Source organism: Delphinus delphis, chromosome 5 (genome assembly GCF_949987515.2).
Source record: "Delphinus delphis chromosome 5, mDelDel1.2, whole genome shotgun sequence".
Classification (NCBI taxonomy): Eukaryota; Metazoa; Chordata; class Mammalia; order Artiodactyla; family Delphinidae; genus Delphinus; species Delphinus delphis.
The window spans coordinates 34494787-34514454 of record NC_082687.1 but is presented as its reverse complement, the minus strand read 5'-3'; the positions used below and the strand labels follow the sequence as shown (position 1 = coordinate 34514454).

General features: G+C 38.2%; 1 protein-coding gene and 1 long non-coding RNA gene across 6 annotated transcripts in view; both read left to right on the top strand.

The window, feature by feature from the left end:
* Positions 1 to 3580: 3580 nt before the first annotated feature.
* LOC132425347 (uncharacterized) lies at positions 3581 to 4968 on the top strand. The gene is made up of 3 exons (XR_009519428.1): positions 3581 to 3677; positions 4545 to 4818; positions 4894 to 4968. It is a non-coding gene; the product is annotated as an uncharacterized lncRNA (long non-coding RNA).
* Positions 4969 to 5084: 116 nt separating this feature from the next.
* MAP9 (microtubule associated protein 9) overlaps positions 5085 to 19668 on the top strand; it is a 36933-nt gene continuing 22349 nt past the window's right edge. For all 5 annotated transcript variants that reach the window (XR_009519508.1, XR_009519509.1, XM_060012181.1 and 2 more), the window contains exons 1-5: positions 5085 to 5167; positions 7008 to 7155; positions 7896 to 7980; positions 9051 to 9368; positions 15421 to 15650. Coding sequence is in view for 3 of the 5 variants with exons in the window: in XM_060012181.1 (XP_059868164.1) it covers positions 7081 to 7155; positions 7896 to 7980; positions 9051 to 9368; positions 15421 to 15650 (708 nt within the window). In the remaining 2 variants the exon portion in view is untranslated. The remainder of the gene's footprint in view (positions 5168 to 7007; positions 7156 to 7895; positions 7981 to 9050; positions 9369 to 15420; positions 15651 to 19668) is intronic.

The window sequence follows — 19668 nt, the reverse complement described above, 5'->3', positions numbered from 1 at the left end:
ACGCTGAGATGAATGCATTTTTAAAGTGCCTCTTCTTAATTTGCCCGGTTGTCCCTTTAACAGGGCTCCCCATGCACTTGAATTTCTTTTGATCATCCACCTAAGGAGAGGTATCTGCACCTAGTCTTTCCCTGCAGTACCCAGTAAGCAAGCCCTTCTCTCTGTGTAAGAGAGACAGGTCTAACCAAGTAACACTAAGGATTCAGCCTTTCAAATACTTCCACTAAACTGTCAACTTTCGCAATGAAAGCTGCCATTGGTAAAACTCCCCTGGGCACTGCTCGGTCTCCATGCACACTGCGATTTTTTCCTTCTGTAACATTACCTTTTTCTCACCCACCTGGAACACAAGGCCCTTCACATAGCATTGCAGAAAGGCTTTCTGCTTCAGAAAGGAAGCTACTTCTCTTTGGCTGGTTGTACGCTTTTCCCTCTCATTCTCAGTTAAATACCACAGGGAGGAGGGTGTTCCGTTTAGGCCATAGAAGCAGCAGATACATGTCTTACACCTACAGCTCTTCTCTCGTTATCCAAGTGCGAAAGTGCGTCTCCACAGAGGTCAGTGTCTTCTCAGCCATCCTCTTTGTGGCTAGGTATACTCACATATGTTTTACCAGTAGGACATCAGCCTTTCATACAAACTTAAAGGCATTTGCCTCTCGTCACACTAGGAAACTAAGCTGAGCCCTTCTCGTCATTCGGCTGAAGACGAAGAGTATTTTAGAACTCTGCAACCATTTTCACACCCTGCTTCCTCTGGTGGTGACTCTTTGACAGAGACAGTACACCATTAATGAAATTCCTTTCGTCTCAGTTTGAGAGGACAAAAATATTTACTGGTCGGAATACGGGCCTTTTAATAGTGGAAATGCTTTCTAGCCAACTCAGGCTTGCATCTCTTACCTGAAGGCAGCTATAAACTAAGCTGAGGAAACTGTTGTAGTGCAGGCTGTCAGACGAATAGTAGCCTGTTTCTGGTGTGACCGAAGAGTTTCACGTGGTGAATCAATACAATGTGTGAAATTTCAGGTATCTATCATGCATCCGACTACCCATGGCTCGCAGGATACAGATTTCACACAGTGGTTGCTTGTACCAGCTACCCTAAGACGAGTGCACTTTTCAAGTGACTCCTCTTATCTTGCTTGGCTGTCCCCTTAACAGGGCTCCCCATGCACTTGACTTCCATTTGATCATCCACCTAAGGAAAGGTCTCTGCACCTAGACTTTCTCTGCTATAGACAGTAAGTAAGCCCTACTTTCCATGGAAGAGAAACAGATCTAACCCGGTAACCCAAAGCCTCTTCCTACGAATTGTTTTCACAAACGGTTTTACTTGCCATTTCATACCACCCTTGGCAGTGCTCAGCTGAAGATCACCAGACCTCTAACTGCACTGGGTATTCCATCCTTCCTAATATTATTCTTCACTGAAACGTCCGTGCCTGGCCTTGGTACACGTGGGTGTGAAGAAAGGCCTTGTACATAGGAGAGGAATCTGTTTCTGCTAGGAGGGGTGAAAACTTGTGTCTTAACCATTCTTGGTCAAACACCTTATGGAGAAGCATTTCAACTGTGGCCCATATAAGTCTCGAAAAGACCAGTCCTTCCCCAATGCTTTCATCTCTTGGTCACTGGCCTAAGGTCAGTCTCCCAGTCTTTGGTATGTTCTCCCGTTCCTCCTAGTAGCTTGCAAAAATCCGTATGTTTTACCCAGTAGGATGCAAGCCTTGCAACAGTCTTAAAGGCATTCATTTCTAGTCACCCTAGGAAATTAACCTAAGTCCGTCTCTTCATTTAGCTGGAGATGCAAGAATATTGCTGAGCTCAGGAACAATTCACGAAGTCCTGCTTCCTTTGGGAATGATTTGTTTTGTTTTGTTTTTTTACAGAAAAAGTATATCATGCCTGAAATTCCTTTCCTCTCGCTTTCAGAAGACACATAGGATTACTGCACAGAACACAAGCCTGTTTAGGCAGTGGAAGTGCTTTCTCTCCAAGTCACCTTTGCACCTCTTAGCTGAATACAGTTGTAAACTAACATGGGGAAAAAAATCGCACTGTAGGTACTTGTTTGAATTACAGCTTCTGAGTTCGAATTATGAGGAATCAGGCTTCTCTTGCTGTATTCATGTATGTCTGCTTAACAGCCCCAAAATACATACTGCTATATTTGACTAAAGATGGCCAGTGTAGTTCGTCATGTTTGTCTTTCTTCAAGATTCTGATATTCACCTTCTATAAGCTTCTTGCTGTTCTTCTCCCACAAATCGGCCCTGGTATTGATTGATAAGTGCACTTGAATCTGGACTCTTTCTCCTATCCTCTGCCAACATAGGCATTCAATGTTTAATGCAAATATAATCTTTATCAGTTGACACCCAGAGGGATTTGCTTTTGTAACATACTTCTCAAGATGTTAGACACGTGCTGTATGTTTTCAACCAGCACTGCCTGTGAGTACAAGATCAATTTTCTCTAACTGCCCGTCAGAAGACTTAACAATTTGCCTGTTCTTGTGAAGGCAGGGAAATTTTGAAGAAGAGTCACTTTTCATTTGCTTCTTGATCTGGAAGTGGAGCTTCTCACTCCCCTCCTTGCCCCTCAGATAGAACAGTGTTAGCCTCCATATTCATAGACCATTTCCTCTGCTTAAAATCCCTCCTTATCTCCTAAATTCATTAATCAACTTGAATTCACTTTCTCTGTGAAAACTCTTTAGAACCTCCAGGAAGAATTTTTCTCTCTTCAGAGCTTCTTACTTTGTATTCCTATAGAGAAATTCTCACAGTGTACAGTCATTATGTGTTTACCCAGCCTTCTAGCTCTCTCTAGTCTACAGGATCCCCAGGCAGGGACGTAGTCTGCTTTACCCTTGGAACTCACCAAATCTGACCCAAAATGTTACGGGTATACTTACTTATTGAATGAATGAATGAAGGCAAAGTTTGGAAATGAAAAGAGTAGTAAACTCAAAAAAGTTTGCTAGGCAAATACTTCTGTGGTCAAATACATATTAGAAAAGTGAAATATAGAGAAAATGTTACATAAGCTACTGAAATTTTGTGTGTTGGAGTGTTTTCATTTTCTTGAGTATCCATGAGCTTTTATAGGAATGTTCCAAAAATTATTTTTCAGCTTTAAATGCTATTTGTTTATTCTTGATTTCATTCGTTCAACAGTTATTATTGCAAACTATACATCAGAAAACATCATGCTATTAATTCAGGTTTATATAATGTTATTAACATATTATTATACTGAAGCTACCTGAAAATATTAATAAAATGCATAATATTCTGCTGCTTAACGTAATAGTGGAAAGACATTGTGCCTTAGGGCTTGTGAGAAATTAACTAGTTCAGGTTAACTGTCTTATTTACTATAGCTACGTATGGCATAGCTTTTATATCCTGTATTAATTATTTTGAATTAAGTTAAAAATAAAATCTAGTGGGTTCTGTAAAAAAAGATAGACTCTTTCCTTAAAGGCTCTTTTTATTAATATCTTTTTGAATTTTATTTTCTTAAGCTGTATCTAAGTGAAAACTATATTAGCCAAATGGATGAAAAAAATGAACAGAGCATTTTGAATGAATATAACTATTTCAACATAAGCAAATTAGTACTTCACATATAAGGAAAATGTGGACATTGTCCTTTCCTTGTGGACACAGGTACTATGATGGAATCATATTTGTTGATTAATAACTTATATGGGTCAGAAAGTTAACAGTATGTGGTGAATGAAAAATCTTTGATGCAGACATCCAAAAATGTTTGAAAACATCAAAGTTAAGCAAATGTTGATCAAACTGAGTTTTTCAAACAAGGACAAGTTGCGCATAAACTGAACGTAGTATTTAAAAAATTGCACTGCACATATTGTTAAAAGCATAGGCTGTTTTTTTACACTAAGTTTCGTATTTCTTGTTATGCACATTTGGTTTTTCAACACATTGATTTATTAAACTTATATCTCAGTGTGATTTGTTTATAAATAATTGTTGAACAAGTGAAAATAAATTTCAGAGTCAGGGGAAAAATACCGGCAACAAGTTTAATTACTTGTCAGTGAATAATAACTGCATTCAGACAATTTAGGATTGAGCTTCTTTTAAATATAAAAAAAAGTAGAAATCCTTGTTATTTTAAAGTCTTTAAAGAAAAGTATTTGTTTAAGGATTACCTATCCTAATTAAGTGGTGTTGATTTTGGTTACCTTATCAGCACACAGTCCTCTGCCTATTAGATAATTTTGTGGACTGGTTTGATTTTAGCCAGATTATCCACTGAGTACATATACAAAGCGGGGAACTTTACATTAAAGAAACACTCGGAATGGGTTTTCAGCTGTGTCGACAAGGGATGACTTCTATCCAGGCCCTTTGTGGCTGAGTTGCACAAAGAGAGTATCTAACATTGACAGAATGCAATCCCAGGCACTCTTCCAAGTATTCCATCTGCATGATTTCATTCAGTACTGACAGCAACGCTATTAAGGTGGCTATTAATATTATTATCTTTATTTATTTATTTTACAGAAGAGGAAACTGGGGTGTACAGACGTTAACTTGCACGATGTCACACGGACAGAGGGAGGTGCACCAGGATTCAAACGCGCAGTTTGACTCCTGAGCCTGCAAACGTCTCTGTCTTGCTATTCTGTCCCATCTGTCAGTGCACTAGTCCGTTAGTACACTCCTGCGATTCGCAGAACTTAATGTCTGTAACAACTGTGGCAAAACGAACGATGGATGTGCTTTGTGCGGCTGAAGATCCTAACTCCACTGACAAGCGCCAGCTCTCAGCTCGCAGGTGGGAGCTGGACAGGTCCTGTCTCCTACGTAATGACTGAAGCACAGGCGGCCTATAAAGCACCCTTCTCCCCAGACCCACAGGGCTGATGTCATTTCCTTCGTCTGGGCGGTCGCACCAGTGACACGGCGGGCTGTAGGGCGGTGTTAGGTACCCGAGAGACCTGCGGCGCGGTATGTCACTTCCTCCCGGAGACGCTGTTTCCTAGCAACCGCTTCCCACCTGCGTTCTTAGTACCGCCTCCTCGCTCGCTGCAGAGTTGGTCTCAGAGAGCAGCCAGCCGCAGGCCCAGGAGAGGGGCCAACAGCTGGTTCCTCCGGTCGCGGGGAGACATCCGCAGGAATGCAGAGTGAGTACAGACCGCGGGACTTGGGGGTTGTGGAGAATCGGAGCGGAGGCGGCGCTCGGCTGTGCACCGACTTTGCTAGCGGCGGGTGCTTGGTCGGCGACACGGGGCAGAGCGGGCAGGGACAGGGCGCCACCTGGCCGGGCCGGAGCAGTCCCCCGCCCCGCGCTGCTGAGCGCGGCGGAGAGGGTGAGCAGCCTCCGCCTGGAACACTGGAAACGTCCACAGGACCATTTAACAGAGATTTTAATGCAGTCCATCGCAGAAGCTTCCTTTTTTTTTTTTTTTTTTTTTCCCTCGGTACGCGGGCCTCTCACTGTTGTGGCCTCTCACTGTTGTGGCCTCTCCCGTTGCGGAGCACAGGCTCCGGACGCGCAGGCTTAGTGGCCATGGCTCACGGGCCCAGCTGCTCCGCGGCATGTGGGATCTTCCCGGGCCGCGGCACGAACCCGTGTCCCCTGCATCGGCAGGCGGACTCTCAACCACTGCGCCACCAGGGAAGCCCTTCTTTTTGTTTTATCTAATAGTATTTCAACACTTGTGAGAGGGAAGAGTGGCTGGAAAAATATCACTATTTACAATCTTTTTCTTTCCCAGCATTGTATGTAAACTTTTTTAAAAAAATGGTGATGTTCTTAGTTATGTACACTAATTCCCCTACCTATGAACCTTCAAGTTGCGAACTTTAAAAGATTCGAACCTGCGTTCTCACGTCCAATCACGTACGTTAGTTCACGTGTATGGTGTACACTGTCACGTGTGTGCGTCCTCTACAAGTGGTTGTACTTTTGTGTACTTTACTGTACAGTACTGTATAGGGCACAGTAGTTCAGTATCTTTATTTCAAGCCCAGGATGCCCGGAAGCAAGAGGGTAGATAGAATTGAATGCAGCCAGGAAGCAGAACATGTGCCATCAACGTTAGGCGTGAGTGAAATTGCAGCTTGCCCTCCGTCTCCTATTGCTGACAATCCTTCAACTCTGCCATCTCCCACCTCCTCTCCCTCCTCCAGTCAGTAACTCTTCTTGCCTGTTCACCTGATGCCGGCGCCTATATGCTAGTTGTTGTACTGTACTACTGTTGGGTACCTAGGCTAAATTTGTTGGACTTACGAACAAATTGGACTTACAAACACAATCTCGGAATGGAACTCATTGGTATGTAGGGGACTTCTGTACTTCAGGGGTCCCCAACCCCAGGCCGCAGACCCCTGTTAGGAAACAGGAACCGGACCGCACAGCAGTGGGTGAACGGCGGGCGAGTGAGCGAAGCTTCATCTGCCGCCCCCCATCGCTCCCCATCGCTTGCATTACTGCCCGAACAATTCCCTCCACCCACCATCTGTGGAAAAATTGTCTTCCACGAAACTGGTCCCTGGTGCCAAAAAGGTTGGGGAACGTTGCTGTACTTTATGCTGACAGTCGTCTTCTTGGTAGCCTTTTAAATAAGTATGGCTGTTTTGTAGGCTATATTATACTTTTCGAATGGAAGAGAGGTGAAAAAGTTTCTATTTTAATTGGCAACAACCTATTGCACTCATTATTTAAATGAGTGCAATAATTGTAAAACTTATTTAGGATAATAAAATAATTGTAGAAATATTTTTGGATAACTTCAGTTTGAATTTTATTTTTCTGAAAACAAGTTTGATAGTAGAATTTGCTTTTTCTTTACAGAAACTCTGTTTACTACTCTGCTACTTAAAAGTGAAGATATAGCTCAATGTTCATATGATGCTTTTCTGGTTTTTGTTTGGCTTTGGGGGCAGGGAGGGAGTACTAAGTGTAGTAATGGAAATTCTCAAGCATGCAAAAAAGTCTGATTTGTTTTTTATATATTTCAGCCACCATGAGAGGTTGAATTATCCCTATCATTTGTTAGCCATTTTATAAAATTAGAGAATTAAAATAAACACTATGTCTGATGAAGTTTTTAGCACAACTTTGGCATATACAAAGAGTCCAAAAGTCACCAAAAGAACTACTTTCCAGGTAAAGTATTTTTATTTTGAATAATTTTAAAAGGTAAACACTGTATTGGGAATATTGGACTTGAAAGTGCTTCTATTCAATACAACAGTCCTATGTAAAGCTGGAGTAAATACATGTTTCTTTTGAAATTTTTCAGATGATTGTATTTGGGCTCCAGTATTACCAACTCTTCTGTGTGGCTTTAAGACTACCAAACTAAACTCAATACTAGGTTCTTAGTATATTAAAAGTTAAATTAGCTTTTAAAAGTTGAATAGCAGCTTCTAATTGCCATTTTCATATAAAAAATGTTTCCCCCCCCCCCCGGTGTAACATTATAACATTTAGGCTTTCTCTGTCCAGTCACTACAGTTTTGAACTCAGCCTCTAAATTTGCAGTATTGATTACATCTGTTAACAGCAATACACTGAAACAAAAGATCATAAAGAATACCAGTTTCTTCCATAATGCCAATTTATAATGAACCCTAAGTTGAGTCCTTCAATTCATTTGCTTGGTGTTGTCTGTCTTCTTTAATTTAACCCAAAGCTCCATGAGGAAAGGAATTGTCTGTGATGTTCTGCATTGAGTCTTAAGGGTTGGGTGCAGGGCATAAGGTAGGCTTTCAGTGAATATCTGTTAAATGAATGAAACCTAAGTTTTAAGGCAGTTATTAATCAAGCATTATTTGTTTAAAGAATTAATTCAATATATGAGACCTCCACATTTGGGTAGAAATTGATTTCAGTTCTCATTTCAGGATGAACTAATAAAAGCAATTACAGCTCGCTCAGCTAGACAAAGAAGTTCTGAATACTCAGATGACTTTGACAGTGATGAGATTGGTATGTGAGAACATGGGAAAGTAAACCACTTCTCTTATTTTTGCTTCTTTAGTTAGGTTTAGCCCAACCCTGAAAAAAAATCACTATGTTAAAATAATACCTATGAATTCACAGGTTTTAGATCTCCAACTTTTTAATGAATAAAAAGCCACTCTTAAATTTAAAGAAGTTGTATGATTGTCCTTGGTTTTTTTCTGAATGTGTGTATGAAAATAAAATTTAACTGACAGCAGATTTGCTTGTTTGTGGTAAACCACAACTTGGAGATAACAAGTTCATCTTTAAGGTCAACCCTATGAGGAAATAACTAGAACTAAACTTTGTGCACGTTAGGATCACTTTTATAATGCTTTTTATAAATCAAGGGTTTTTTGGCTATGAAAGGGAATCAGTTTAAAAAACCCAATATATCAGTACTGTATGGTTAATTTGGTTTCTTTTGATTATGTAAAATATTAATATTTTACATTTCAGGATAAATATACAAAATTCTAAACTTGAAATTCAGTGTTTTATACTTTCAGTGAATAACTCTCAATGTTCTCTGTAAAAGTAATCAGAACAATAGTTAAATCATTGCTTTATAGTTCGGTTAAGCATTCTTTATTATTCTTCTCATAGTAAAATCTAATACTGTGGTATGGATGGAATTGCATTTCCAGAATTTTTATGAAAAAACATTATTAGCAAATTCTTCCATTTACAAATATTGTTGGTTTTATGAAGTTTTTGAAAAACAAAAGAAAAGCTTTACAGTCCAAAATCTAATTTAAATGTCCCTGGCTGATTATTACTTTGAAGAAATTTTGAAGGAGTTTTCTCAGAGCAAGCACAGTGCTTGGCTTGACAAACTATTCATACTCGATAAGTATGTTTTGAATAAATTAATGAAACTGAAATTTTTATTTTATTTTATTTAAAACCTGCCAAAGTTTGCTGTTTTTTAGGGCTGCAAATCTATTCACAGTTGTAAATTCATTTCCAGTCTTTAAGGTAATCTTTTTGATTGATGTAATCTTTAAAACTTTAAAATACACTATTGAAAATATTTTTTCTCTTCTGTTTTTCAGTTTCCTTAGGTGATTTTTCTGACACCTCAGTAGATGAAAATTCAGTTAAGAAGAAGATTAATGATTTTCATATATCAGATGATGAAGAAAAGAATTCTCCGAAACTGTCTTTTTTGAAAACCAAGAAATCAATCAATGATGTGAGGAAAGATGAGCCAGTAGTCTCTATCAAAAATGATGAGATGGCACCTGATGGTGGTAAAGGCATGATTGTAAATCCCTTATCTGAATCTCAAAATAAACAACAAGAAGTTGAAAAAGAGAAAATTAAAATGGAAACGAAACCTAGAATTCTTCCAATCAAAAGCGCATCTTCAGGTAATTTGTTAGGTTACTGTAATTGCATTTCTTGAAAATTTATTTTAAGATAATCACAAAATACTTTTATATGGTAGCTAATAGATTTTTTAAATTATTTATTTATTTATTATTTATATTTGGCTGCGTTGGGTCTTCGTTGCCGCTCACAGGCTTTCTCTAGTTGTGGAGAGCAGGGGCTGCTCTTCGTTGCAGTGCACAGGCTTCTCATTGCAGTGGCTTCTCTTGTTGTGGAGCATGGGTTCTAGGCGCGCGGGCTTCAGTAGTTGTGCTGCATGGGTTCAGTAGCTGTGGCTCACGGGCTTTAGAGCACAGGCTCAGTAGTTGTGGTGCATGGGCTTAGTTGCTCCGTGGCATGTGGGATCTTCCCAGACCAGGGATCGAACCCGTGTCCCCCACATTGGCAGGCGGATTCTTAACCGCTGCATATGGTGGCTAGTAGATATTTAAGAAAAAAAAAATCAGACTTAACCTTTCAATTTTACAGATATAAATAAAAATAATAGAACCGTAGAGAAAAACCATAATTCTGATGTCCAGTTGTACGTTCAGTTTTATATCTCTGCTAGTGCCTGATAGCTGGCCAAAGTACCTTCAGTTATCCACAGCTGTGGCTCCAAAGCTCCTGGGTCCAACCTTGCTTAGGCCTGTGAGCTCCAATTTTGTTTTTAGCAGTGGAACTACAATGGAATCCTTTCTAATCCATTTCACACTCCAGACATCAGGGTTATAGCAGCATTGGGGCTAGTCCTTAAAACAATAATCATTTCCATACAGCCATTTGCCAGAATATTTGTTTGGCATTTGTATATTTGAAGGGGGTGGTGGGGGTAGGTGTTGTTGCTGTCATTGTTTAAGCCTCCAGATTTTCCTTAAGAAAAGAGAATCTCCATTTGGTTTCTCTGTTCCTCAGGAAAATCCACTAAAACTCAATTTTCTGTGGGGATATTCCTGGTGTGATTACAGTAGTTTCTTCACAGTTCTACTGAGCTCTGTGCATAGTGCAGCAGAGATGGAGTGAAGCAGGCACCAACTGCTGTGACATCCCCTGGGCTGTCACGCAGAAACAAGGGCATAGAAGTTTAAGGATTTGGAGTCTTCCAGTCTTTTTATGTTCTATAGAAAAAATAGTAGTTGATGCTAACCTTCACAAAAACCTCTTTCCTTCATATCATCATTAAATATGGTACTGGTAAGTATTTCATACTTTACATAATAGCACTGGTAACCTTAGGCAAAGCTATATTTCAGACACTCCTTTTTCCACCCCCACAATTCCTTCCACTTTCAAATGAGGAGAAGATACAAGCAAGCAGGGATACTAGGGGAAAAGCTACTGCAAGTTAGTTATGTGTGACCTCAGCCGTAGGGTAAGCCTCACTGTCTTCATGAGGAGGGAGAGGAAACCTGCTCTCCTTTCCTACAGAATTGTTTTAAGAATCTACTGAAGTATATCTCAAACTATAAACTTCTACAAAAGTGTAAGCACAAGGCCTAATGAAACACAATTAACTTGCTAAAATGTACCTTCCCAGTGTACTGAGTAAAATCAAAAATGGAGAGAAGGGAAATGTAATCAAAGAGTGAATAATCCATTACATCACCATTTCCCAAAGTATGTTCCACAGTTTGTTCATTGGTATTGAGGGGAAAACACAGAGTTATAGGAATTTTAAACCAATTTCTTTATGAACTTCTTGGAACTGTTAATAAAGACATATGCACGGTGAATCTTCAGGAAAGAATATGCAGTGTTTCCTAGTCTTAGTTGAGTTTAAAAACCTATTTTTATGGATTACGTTTATCCTATTTGTCCTGATTCTAAAAAGCTTTTCATTAGGTTAATAAGAAAATGTGAGCATATTATAGAAGCTAAAAATTAGTCTGATATAGATAGAAGTATATAATTAGAACTTTATGGTAGATAATCAGCAATAATCCACCCATTTAATATCTTTTTTAAAACCTGTGACAAATTATAAAATAACTAGAGAAATACTGTATTTTGACCACAAGATAGCTCAGGATTCTAAATGTGCAATACTGTATTTTTAAACAATCATTAACCATTTGCAATTCAGTATATGTAGGATAAAAAAATTACCAAAACAAGTAATCATTTACATTTGATTGTAAAATAAAACATTTTGATAATGTAGAGATGTATTTTTTTTTCTTTCTGAAAACTTGATGATGCTTCTGGAAGTGGAATTTTGGTATAAAATATATTAAAATCATTATTCCTAGGTTATTCAAGTTGAAGAAAAAACTTGAGGCTGCTGGTTAGTGCCTGGCATGTAGAATTCATTAAGTATTTGAATGTTTAAATGAATAATTCATTCATTAAAGAAGGAAAGTGGTTAATGAGCTTAGCTTTATCCTTCTCTAAATTTTTAGACTTTTTTTTCTTATAGAGTTTAGAACTTAATATTTTTAATGTGAGATATTGCTGAGTATCACTTAATGCTTTATAAAAATATTAGAACCTGAAAGTTTCCTTTGTTCTTGCTTGTCTGCTGTAACTAGTACAATAATCAAACTCTTTCACTTTTATCAGGTAGTGGTCACATTGGTAGTGATTGTAGAAAGTAATTTTTACAGGTTATGCTGTTTTTATTTTAACTTTAAAGCAGGAGAACCTTGACTACATTAGTATTGGAGTCTGGGTGCTCCTGCTTTAATCCCACAAACTAGAGTTTATGACTATGGGCACATGACCTCTTTGTTCCTCATTTTATTTACCTGTAAAATGGAGACAAATTTGAACCACCACTAGGGGTTTGAGGCAATTAAATTAAATTTATGTATTTGAAGTGCTTAGAGCAATCTTGGCATAAATTAAGTACTCTATAAATGCTTTTACTATTCATTTTATTATTCAGCATTTGTTCATAAGCAGATCATCTTATTTATCCCACATATTTATTGTGGGTACGATATGTTTCACTGTTACAAGCACTGTGATAGTAGCTATCACTGTGGCATTACAAAGACTTAGTACCAATCCTCCAATACTGTCTTAGGCCGTTCGGGCTGCTGTAACTGAATACCACAGACTGGGTAGATTATCACCAACAGAAACCTATTTCTTACAGTTCTGGAGGCTGGAAGTCTGAAATCACAGGGCTCACATGGTTGGATAGGGCCCTCTTCCGGGTTGCAGACTTCTCATTGTATCTTTATGTGGTGCAAAGGGCAAAGGAACTTTGTAGAGCATTATTTTAAGGGCATTAATCCCATTCATGAAGATTTTACCCTCATGACTTAGTCACCTTCCAAAGGCCTCACCTCCTAATACGTCACTTTTGGGGTTAAGATTTCAACATAAGAATTGGGTGGAGACACAAACATTCAGACCATAGCAAAGACTTTACAATTTGGTGGGAAGGTGTATAAAAGGTATAGTAAGAACACAGGAAAGTGGGCATCTAAATTTACCTGAGGGCATCAGGGAAGGCTTCCTAGAGGAGCTGGTGTCAATAGCTATAACTGACAAATAATAATACCTGTAGTCAGGACTCTCAGATGCAAATGACCCAATTCAAACATCAGTGGAAAGAGTTTATCCCTGTGTTGAGCATGGATGTCAGAAGTCCTTGCTTTAGGTGTGATTAAGTATAGAGAATCGGTATTTCTATATCATCAGGATTCTCTCTTTTTACTTTTGTCCTCCCTCCCTGACCCTCTCATTCTCTCCTCCTGCACTGTCACTGCCCCATTAATTCCATCCCTTGGTCCATTTTTCTGTCATTTGGTTTCTTTGTCTCAGACAGCTCTTCACTTGGCAGCAGAGAATGCCACTAGTGGTCTCTAAATCACATCCTTCCAGCTCCATGGCCTTAAAGGCATATCCACCAACTCCAAGTAGAAAAATCCTGACCTCCTGACGGCCTGCTGTGGTCAGGGGAAATGAAGTTTCTGTGATAAGCTGCACAGGAAGGAGAGGGCTACATCACATGCCCATCATTCTCACTGAGGTATGGAGGAGATATTTATTAACCCACAGAATCACATGGATAGAAAGGAGGAGAGGCTACCCAAAAAGAAAACAGGAGTGGTGGACAAACCAGAACAGGAAATGTCTATACAATCATTGATATTCATTGAGCACTTCCCATGTGTCAGGCACTGTGTTGTGTGCTTTGTATGTATTATCTTACTCAAGTCCCATGAGAACTTTAGCAAATCTTAGCTAATTCTACCTGTAGGAAAACTGGGGTGTGTGACGGTTATCTGATTCGTGTAAGTTTACAATGCTAATAAGTGTCAGAACAAGATTCAAATATGAAATATCTGAAATAGGCAACCCCATACAGAGACTGGGTAGAATGGTGGTTATGAGGGGCTGGAGGGAGAGAGAAATGGGAGTTGCTAGTCAACAGATGTAAAGTTTCAGTTATGCAAGATGAATAAGTTTTAGAGCTCTGCCTTTTGGCATTGTGCCTTTAGTTAATAATACTGTAATATGCACTTGAAAATTTGTTAAGAGGGTGGATCTCCTATTAAGTGTTATTACCACAATAAAAAAAATGACTCAAAACCAGGCATTATACAATATTCTGCTTAAACTGAGGTTCCAAAGACAGGCAAGCATTTTTCAGGAGGAGAAACAGGAAGTGGACATCCTAGGCAGAGGGAGAGCTTGGGTGGCAAGCTCTGGTGGCAGGAGGCATGTGGCACAGCTGCAGAAGGACAGTGAGCCCAGCATTTCAGGACAGATTACTAAGTGGGTATGTCAGTGATGAGGCAGCACAGGTAGCCAGAGACAAAACCATGAAACATTTTATATTGTTCAGAGTCAATGAGCTTTTTATTCTGTAAGACTGGCTGATGGGGAGCCATTGAAAAATTTTGTGGAGAGGAGTGATGTGATCTGATTTGTGTTTTATAAATATCACTGAGGCAGTAATCTAGGCAAGAGTGGATGAGGAACTGAGAGTGGGGATGTAGAAAGTGGGATAAATGAGAGAGAAATTTAGCAACTAGAATGGATAGAGTATTGTGATTCTTTGGATTTTGAGGGAGGAATCTAAGATGACTCTTGGATTTTGGATTGGACATTTGACCAGAGTTTAGGACATACCTAAAATTGGTAATGAAACATTTATAGTGGTTCCAATTACCTATGGTTGTAGAATCTTCTAGCAGGATTTGTAACTCGACTTATAGATAAAAAGGATAAAGGTATTAATTAGTTCAGTTTTGAAGTTTCATCAGAAGAATACATTGGTAGAACAATGGAGAGATGGATATGTATAACAGGTAAAATTTAGGGAAAAGTTCATGGAAAATGTTTCTTATCATGTTTTGAGGGCTGGAAGTATACCAGCATTAGATTATTGTTTTAAACTTAGAAGTGATGAAATAGTAACTGAGAAATTTTAATAACTGCTGGAGAGGTTTTATGGACTCAGAGAACAGCAGCTCACAAGTTATCCAGTTGTCTGTTCCTCCTTCCAGGGACATTTGGCTCTTCTACTCCCTGTACTGACATCATCTTTATACTTGTAACAGCACTTACCTTTGTCTTATAATTTTATTTGTTCAGAATCGGCTCCTTTCCCAACCTCTAAAATCCTTGGACAGGGCCATTGCCAGTGTCTTGATTCTGAGGTCCATTAATGTGAGTGATGTGTATGGGGCCTGGCAGCAGATACTCAATAAAGGTTTTGATGGATGAACTGCCTCATTTTATAAAGGCTGAAACTGAAGCAGTTTGGTTTTGTTTGTTAAAAAAAAAAATTTTTTTAATACTATGAGAGTTGATGAGTTTACTCACAAAAATGAAGTATACTAGTTACTTCCAGGATGGCAGCCATTAAAAAAAATTATTTGATTATGAACTATCGCCTACTTGTACTTTCTGGAGTTCTGTGTAGAGAAGGGTGTGGGCTTCTTCTAGACTCTCCAGGATAGAAAGCCAAGGTGCTTGGGCACAGGAGGGAAGTGTGGTGGCACCTGCGGTGTAGGAGAAGCCATTGGCATTTTAAAAATGTATTTTTTAGTGTATTAAATTTTATTTAATGCATTAAAACATTGTATTTTTCTGCAGAAAATAACAGCAGCCTTGAAGCAGACAACCACTTTAAGCCTTCACCTCGGCCAAGGAGCATGTTGAAAAAGCACAGCCACAGGGAGGAGAAAGACAGGCTAGGAGAAGACAAAGACACTGCCCTCCATGAAGAATTAGAGGCATATTCTGCACCTTCATTCCTCCCAAGGCTGAATGGCAGACAACCAGAAGCTGAGAAAAATGCATTCTCTGAAAACCTTGACCCTGAGGTTAGCGCTACTGCTAAACTGTGTTTCTAATTCAGGTTTTTGCATCTGATTATGAGAGAAAGAATATTTGTGTGTGAGCGTGCATGTGTGTGTGTGTTACATGATTTCTTCAGCAATTGATAAGGAAATAATTTTAAGTTTTTAAAAATATATTATATTTTATTGGATCTAAAACTCAATTGTAAGATATAGCAAAAATACAGCATTATTTTATGTACTGCTAAGAAAGAAGAAAACTGCTAAACTGTAACATATGATGCATCCAATTTCAGAGAAAGTAAAATGTGAAAAAAACTTGCCTTTTTGAATCTATGCAACACTTTAATTGCAAGAGTTTTTATTTACATATCTTTGAATTGTATAATTTATGGCCAATGTCATTTTATTCATTTGGTTTTAATCACTCAACAAATGTGTAATGAATGTTCACGGCACAGTCCTATATTTTTTGGGATATACCAGAAGGGATGTAGATGTGATCCTTCAGGACTTCATCAGGAGTTTACTGTGTATTGTTATTAGGGAAGAACACTTGGCCGCCTGTCTTTACATTTCACTATGGTTAGAGAAGTTCCACCTCACATTTCAGAAGGGATAAGTATGGGAAGAACATTCCTCCTCCACAATCTGCTTGAGCAGATCAGAGAAAAGGAACTAAACAGTACTGGCTAAGCTTCTTTCTTCTTCTCCTGACTCCTCTGTGTTACTGATGTGAGAAAAGATCTGCTCCCTGGGAGGTGGTACAAAGGCAGACAGAGGAAGTCCTTTGTATCACAACTAAACAGAAGAATCTCTCCAATTCAGGTCAGAAGTATGAGCACAGTAGGCTCTGAGTCCACTCTTATCCTATAGGTTAGCTTTACCAGAAAAGCTGGCAATTTGATATAAGTCTGCCTGGCTTCAATGTGCTATGTCCTAATTTGTTCTGAAAATCAGGTGAAGAGAGGGTGTTATCAAAACCAAACAATTATTTTATGTTTAATAAAATCATCTGGTCAAGTGGATATTGTGTTAGTTCACTGTAGCTGCTGTAACAAATTGCCACAAACTAGATGACTTAAAACAACAGAAGTTCTCTCAGTTCTGGAGGTCAGAAATCCAATATCAGGGTGTGAACAGGGCTATGTTCCCTCTGAAGGCCCTAGGGAAGAATCCTTCTTTGCTTCTTCCAGTTTCTGGTGGTTGTCAGAAATCTTTGGTGGTCCTTGGCTTGTAGCTGCATCACTCCAGTCCTTGCCTCCGTCAACCCATGGTCTTCTTCCCTGGGTCTCTGTGTCTTCCCTCACTTTTGTCTAAAACAAGACACCAGTCATTTGATTTAGGGTCTGCCCTACTCCAGTAGATTCTCATCTTAACTAATTCCATCTGCAAACACCTTATTTTCAAATAAGATCACGTTCGGAGATTTGGAGTAGACATGAATTTTGAAGGAACACTATTCAAACTGGTAGTGATACCTAACTTTAATTGCTCTTTGTGATGTATTCTATATCCCTTGATTAAAGAAAGAAGTATTCCTAAACTTTTTAAAGTAACATTATATTATGACAGAAAATTTAATTGAAAAATATCTACCCATAATCCCATCACCTAATGACAACTATATTCATTATTCTTACTCCACTTTTGGGCTGTTTTTCTGTACTTGTTTTTATAATATTTGTCATCTTAACATTCACAATGTTTTGTATCATGCTTTTTGGTTTAATCTCTTAACATTAGGTCATGACATGTTTCCATGTTGCTGGGTGATCTTGAGACTATGTTCACCTTAATGACTATAACATAGCCCATATTGTAGAGCTATTATCTTTGTTGGGTATATTAGATACTGCTGTTTTTAATAGTCTAAATTTTCCTTATTCCTCATTATAAAGTTTTCCTGACCATGCTCTGAATCTTCTTTAAGCCCACATTTTCAGGGATTTCCCATTTATTTTTTGTCCAACCCTTCTCTCTCCTATGTCTATAATCTTTGGCTCCAGAAGAGTCTATTTTCATCCACATTCAACAATGCTGAAGCCTCTTTAACTTTGTATAAGCTTTCACATGACGCTGTACTTCTCTCCCTATTGCCTTACCTTCCTGCAAATGTCACAGCTGGGTATCGAAAGGGTGACATTTTCTTTCTCGCTACAACCTCACTTCCCACCTTTCATTTGTGTATGCATGTGTGTGTGTGTTTGTGTGTGTGTGTGTGTGTGTGTATGATGATATATATCTATGTTTATATGTTAAATTAACTCATTATTCCTAGGATAAAATCTAGTCCATCATAGTAGACTATTTTTGTGTGGGATTTGATTTTTTAATATTTTGTTAAGACTTCTACATCAATATTTATGGAAGTTGACCATAATTTTTTCCTTATAATGTTGTTATCAGGTGTGAGTATCATATGAATTGGGGAGTGTCTCTTCCTCCTTTATTTTCTAAAAGTTTGTTTGGTATAAAACCAAAAGTTTAGTATCATTTTCCCCTTAATTGAGAGAATTCACCAGCAAAATTATCTGGGCCTAGAATTTTCTTTGTGGAGAGGTCTTTGACACGAAGTTCGATTTTTTTTGGGGGGGGGGGCGTAAATATTTGGTATCCAGATTTTCTCATCAGTTTGGTAATTTATGTCTATTTAGAAATTTATCCACTTTATCTGAGATGTTGAATTTATAAAGTTGGTTGTGATATTCCCTTATCCTTTTGATGACGGTAAAATTATGACATTCCATCTTTCATTTCTAATATGTAGTTTGTGTTTTCTGTCTCTCTTGTTAAATTTTGATAGGCATTGCTCAGTTCTGTTAAAACTTTAACTCTGTTAAAAGAACCAGTGTTGGCTTTGTTAGCTTTCTCTGTTGTTTGTTTCCAATTTCATTGATTTTCACTCTTTATTATTTCTTTCTTTTATTTTCTTTGGGTTTAATTTGCTTACCTTTAAGTTAGAAAATGTGTCCATCCATTTTAAGCTTTTCATCCTTTCTATCAAAACCTTTGAAAACTATAAATTTTCCTCTAATGCACTGATTAGCAGCACTCAATTTTTTTGATGCCATTTATTTTCATTATCATTCCTTTAAATACATTTTCTAATTTTCCTTGTGATCTCTTTTTTGGCCAAATGGTTATTTTATGGTGAATGATTTTATTTCCACATATTAGATCTTCTCTAGATATATTCTTGCATAAATTTATAATTTAATTTTATTATGATCAAAGAATATATCTTATATGAATTCACATTTTTTTAAATTGTTGGGTTTTTTTTTTATGGCCCAGACTAAGTGTGTCTTGTGAAAGGTTTCATTTGTATTAACAAAGAATGTGTGTTCTGCAGGTGTTAGATATAACGTTCTGTAATTTCAGTTTGGTCAAGATGGTTGGTAGTGTCATTCAGATCTTCTCCTTTCTTACTGAATTTTTGTCTAGTTGATTTACCATGTACTAAATAGAGTGTGTTAAAATCTCCAATTATGTTTGTGAACTTCTCTGTACTTCCTTTTTGTTCTGTCAGCATTCCATGACTCTGTAATTAGACACATACACATTCATCATTATTAGTTCTTGACCCTATTTAGCCTTATGAAATTTTTGTATCTCTGGTAATGCTTCATATCTTGCAGTTTGTTTTGCCTGACATTTCAACATTTCAGTATTTGCATGGTATAACTTTCTCCATAATTTTCCTTTCAAACAATTTTTTTCTTTTTCTTTAAATGACTCTTGTAATAGCAGTTTGGTATTACTTTTTTATCAAGTCTGACAATCTGCTTTTTAATTGCGATCTACTTATGAATCCATTATTCCATTTATGAGTGTTTAGTCCATATACTTTTTTTAATAAATTTATTTATTTTATTTTTGGCTGCATTGGGTCTTCATTACTTGCACGGGCTTTCTCTAGTTATGGCAAGCGGGGGGCTACCCTTCGTTGTGGTGTGCGGGCTTCTCATCATGGTGGCTTCTCTTGTTGTGGAGCACGGGCTCTAGGTGCACAGGCTTCAGTAGTTGTGGCTCTCGGGCT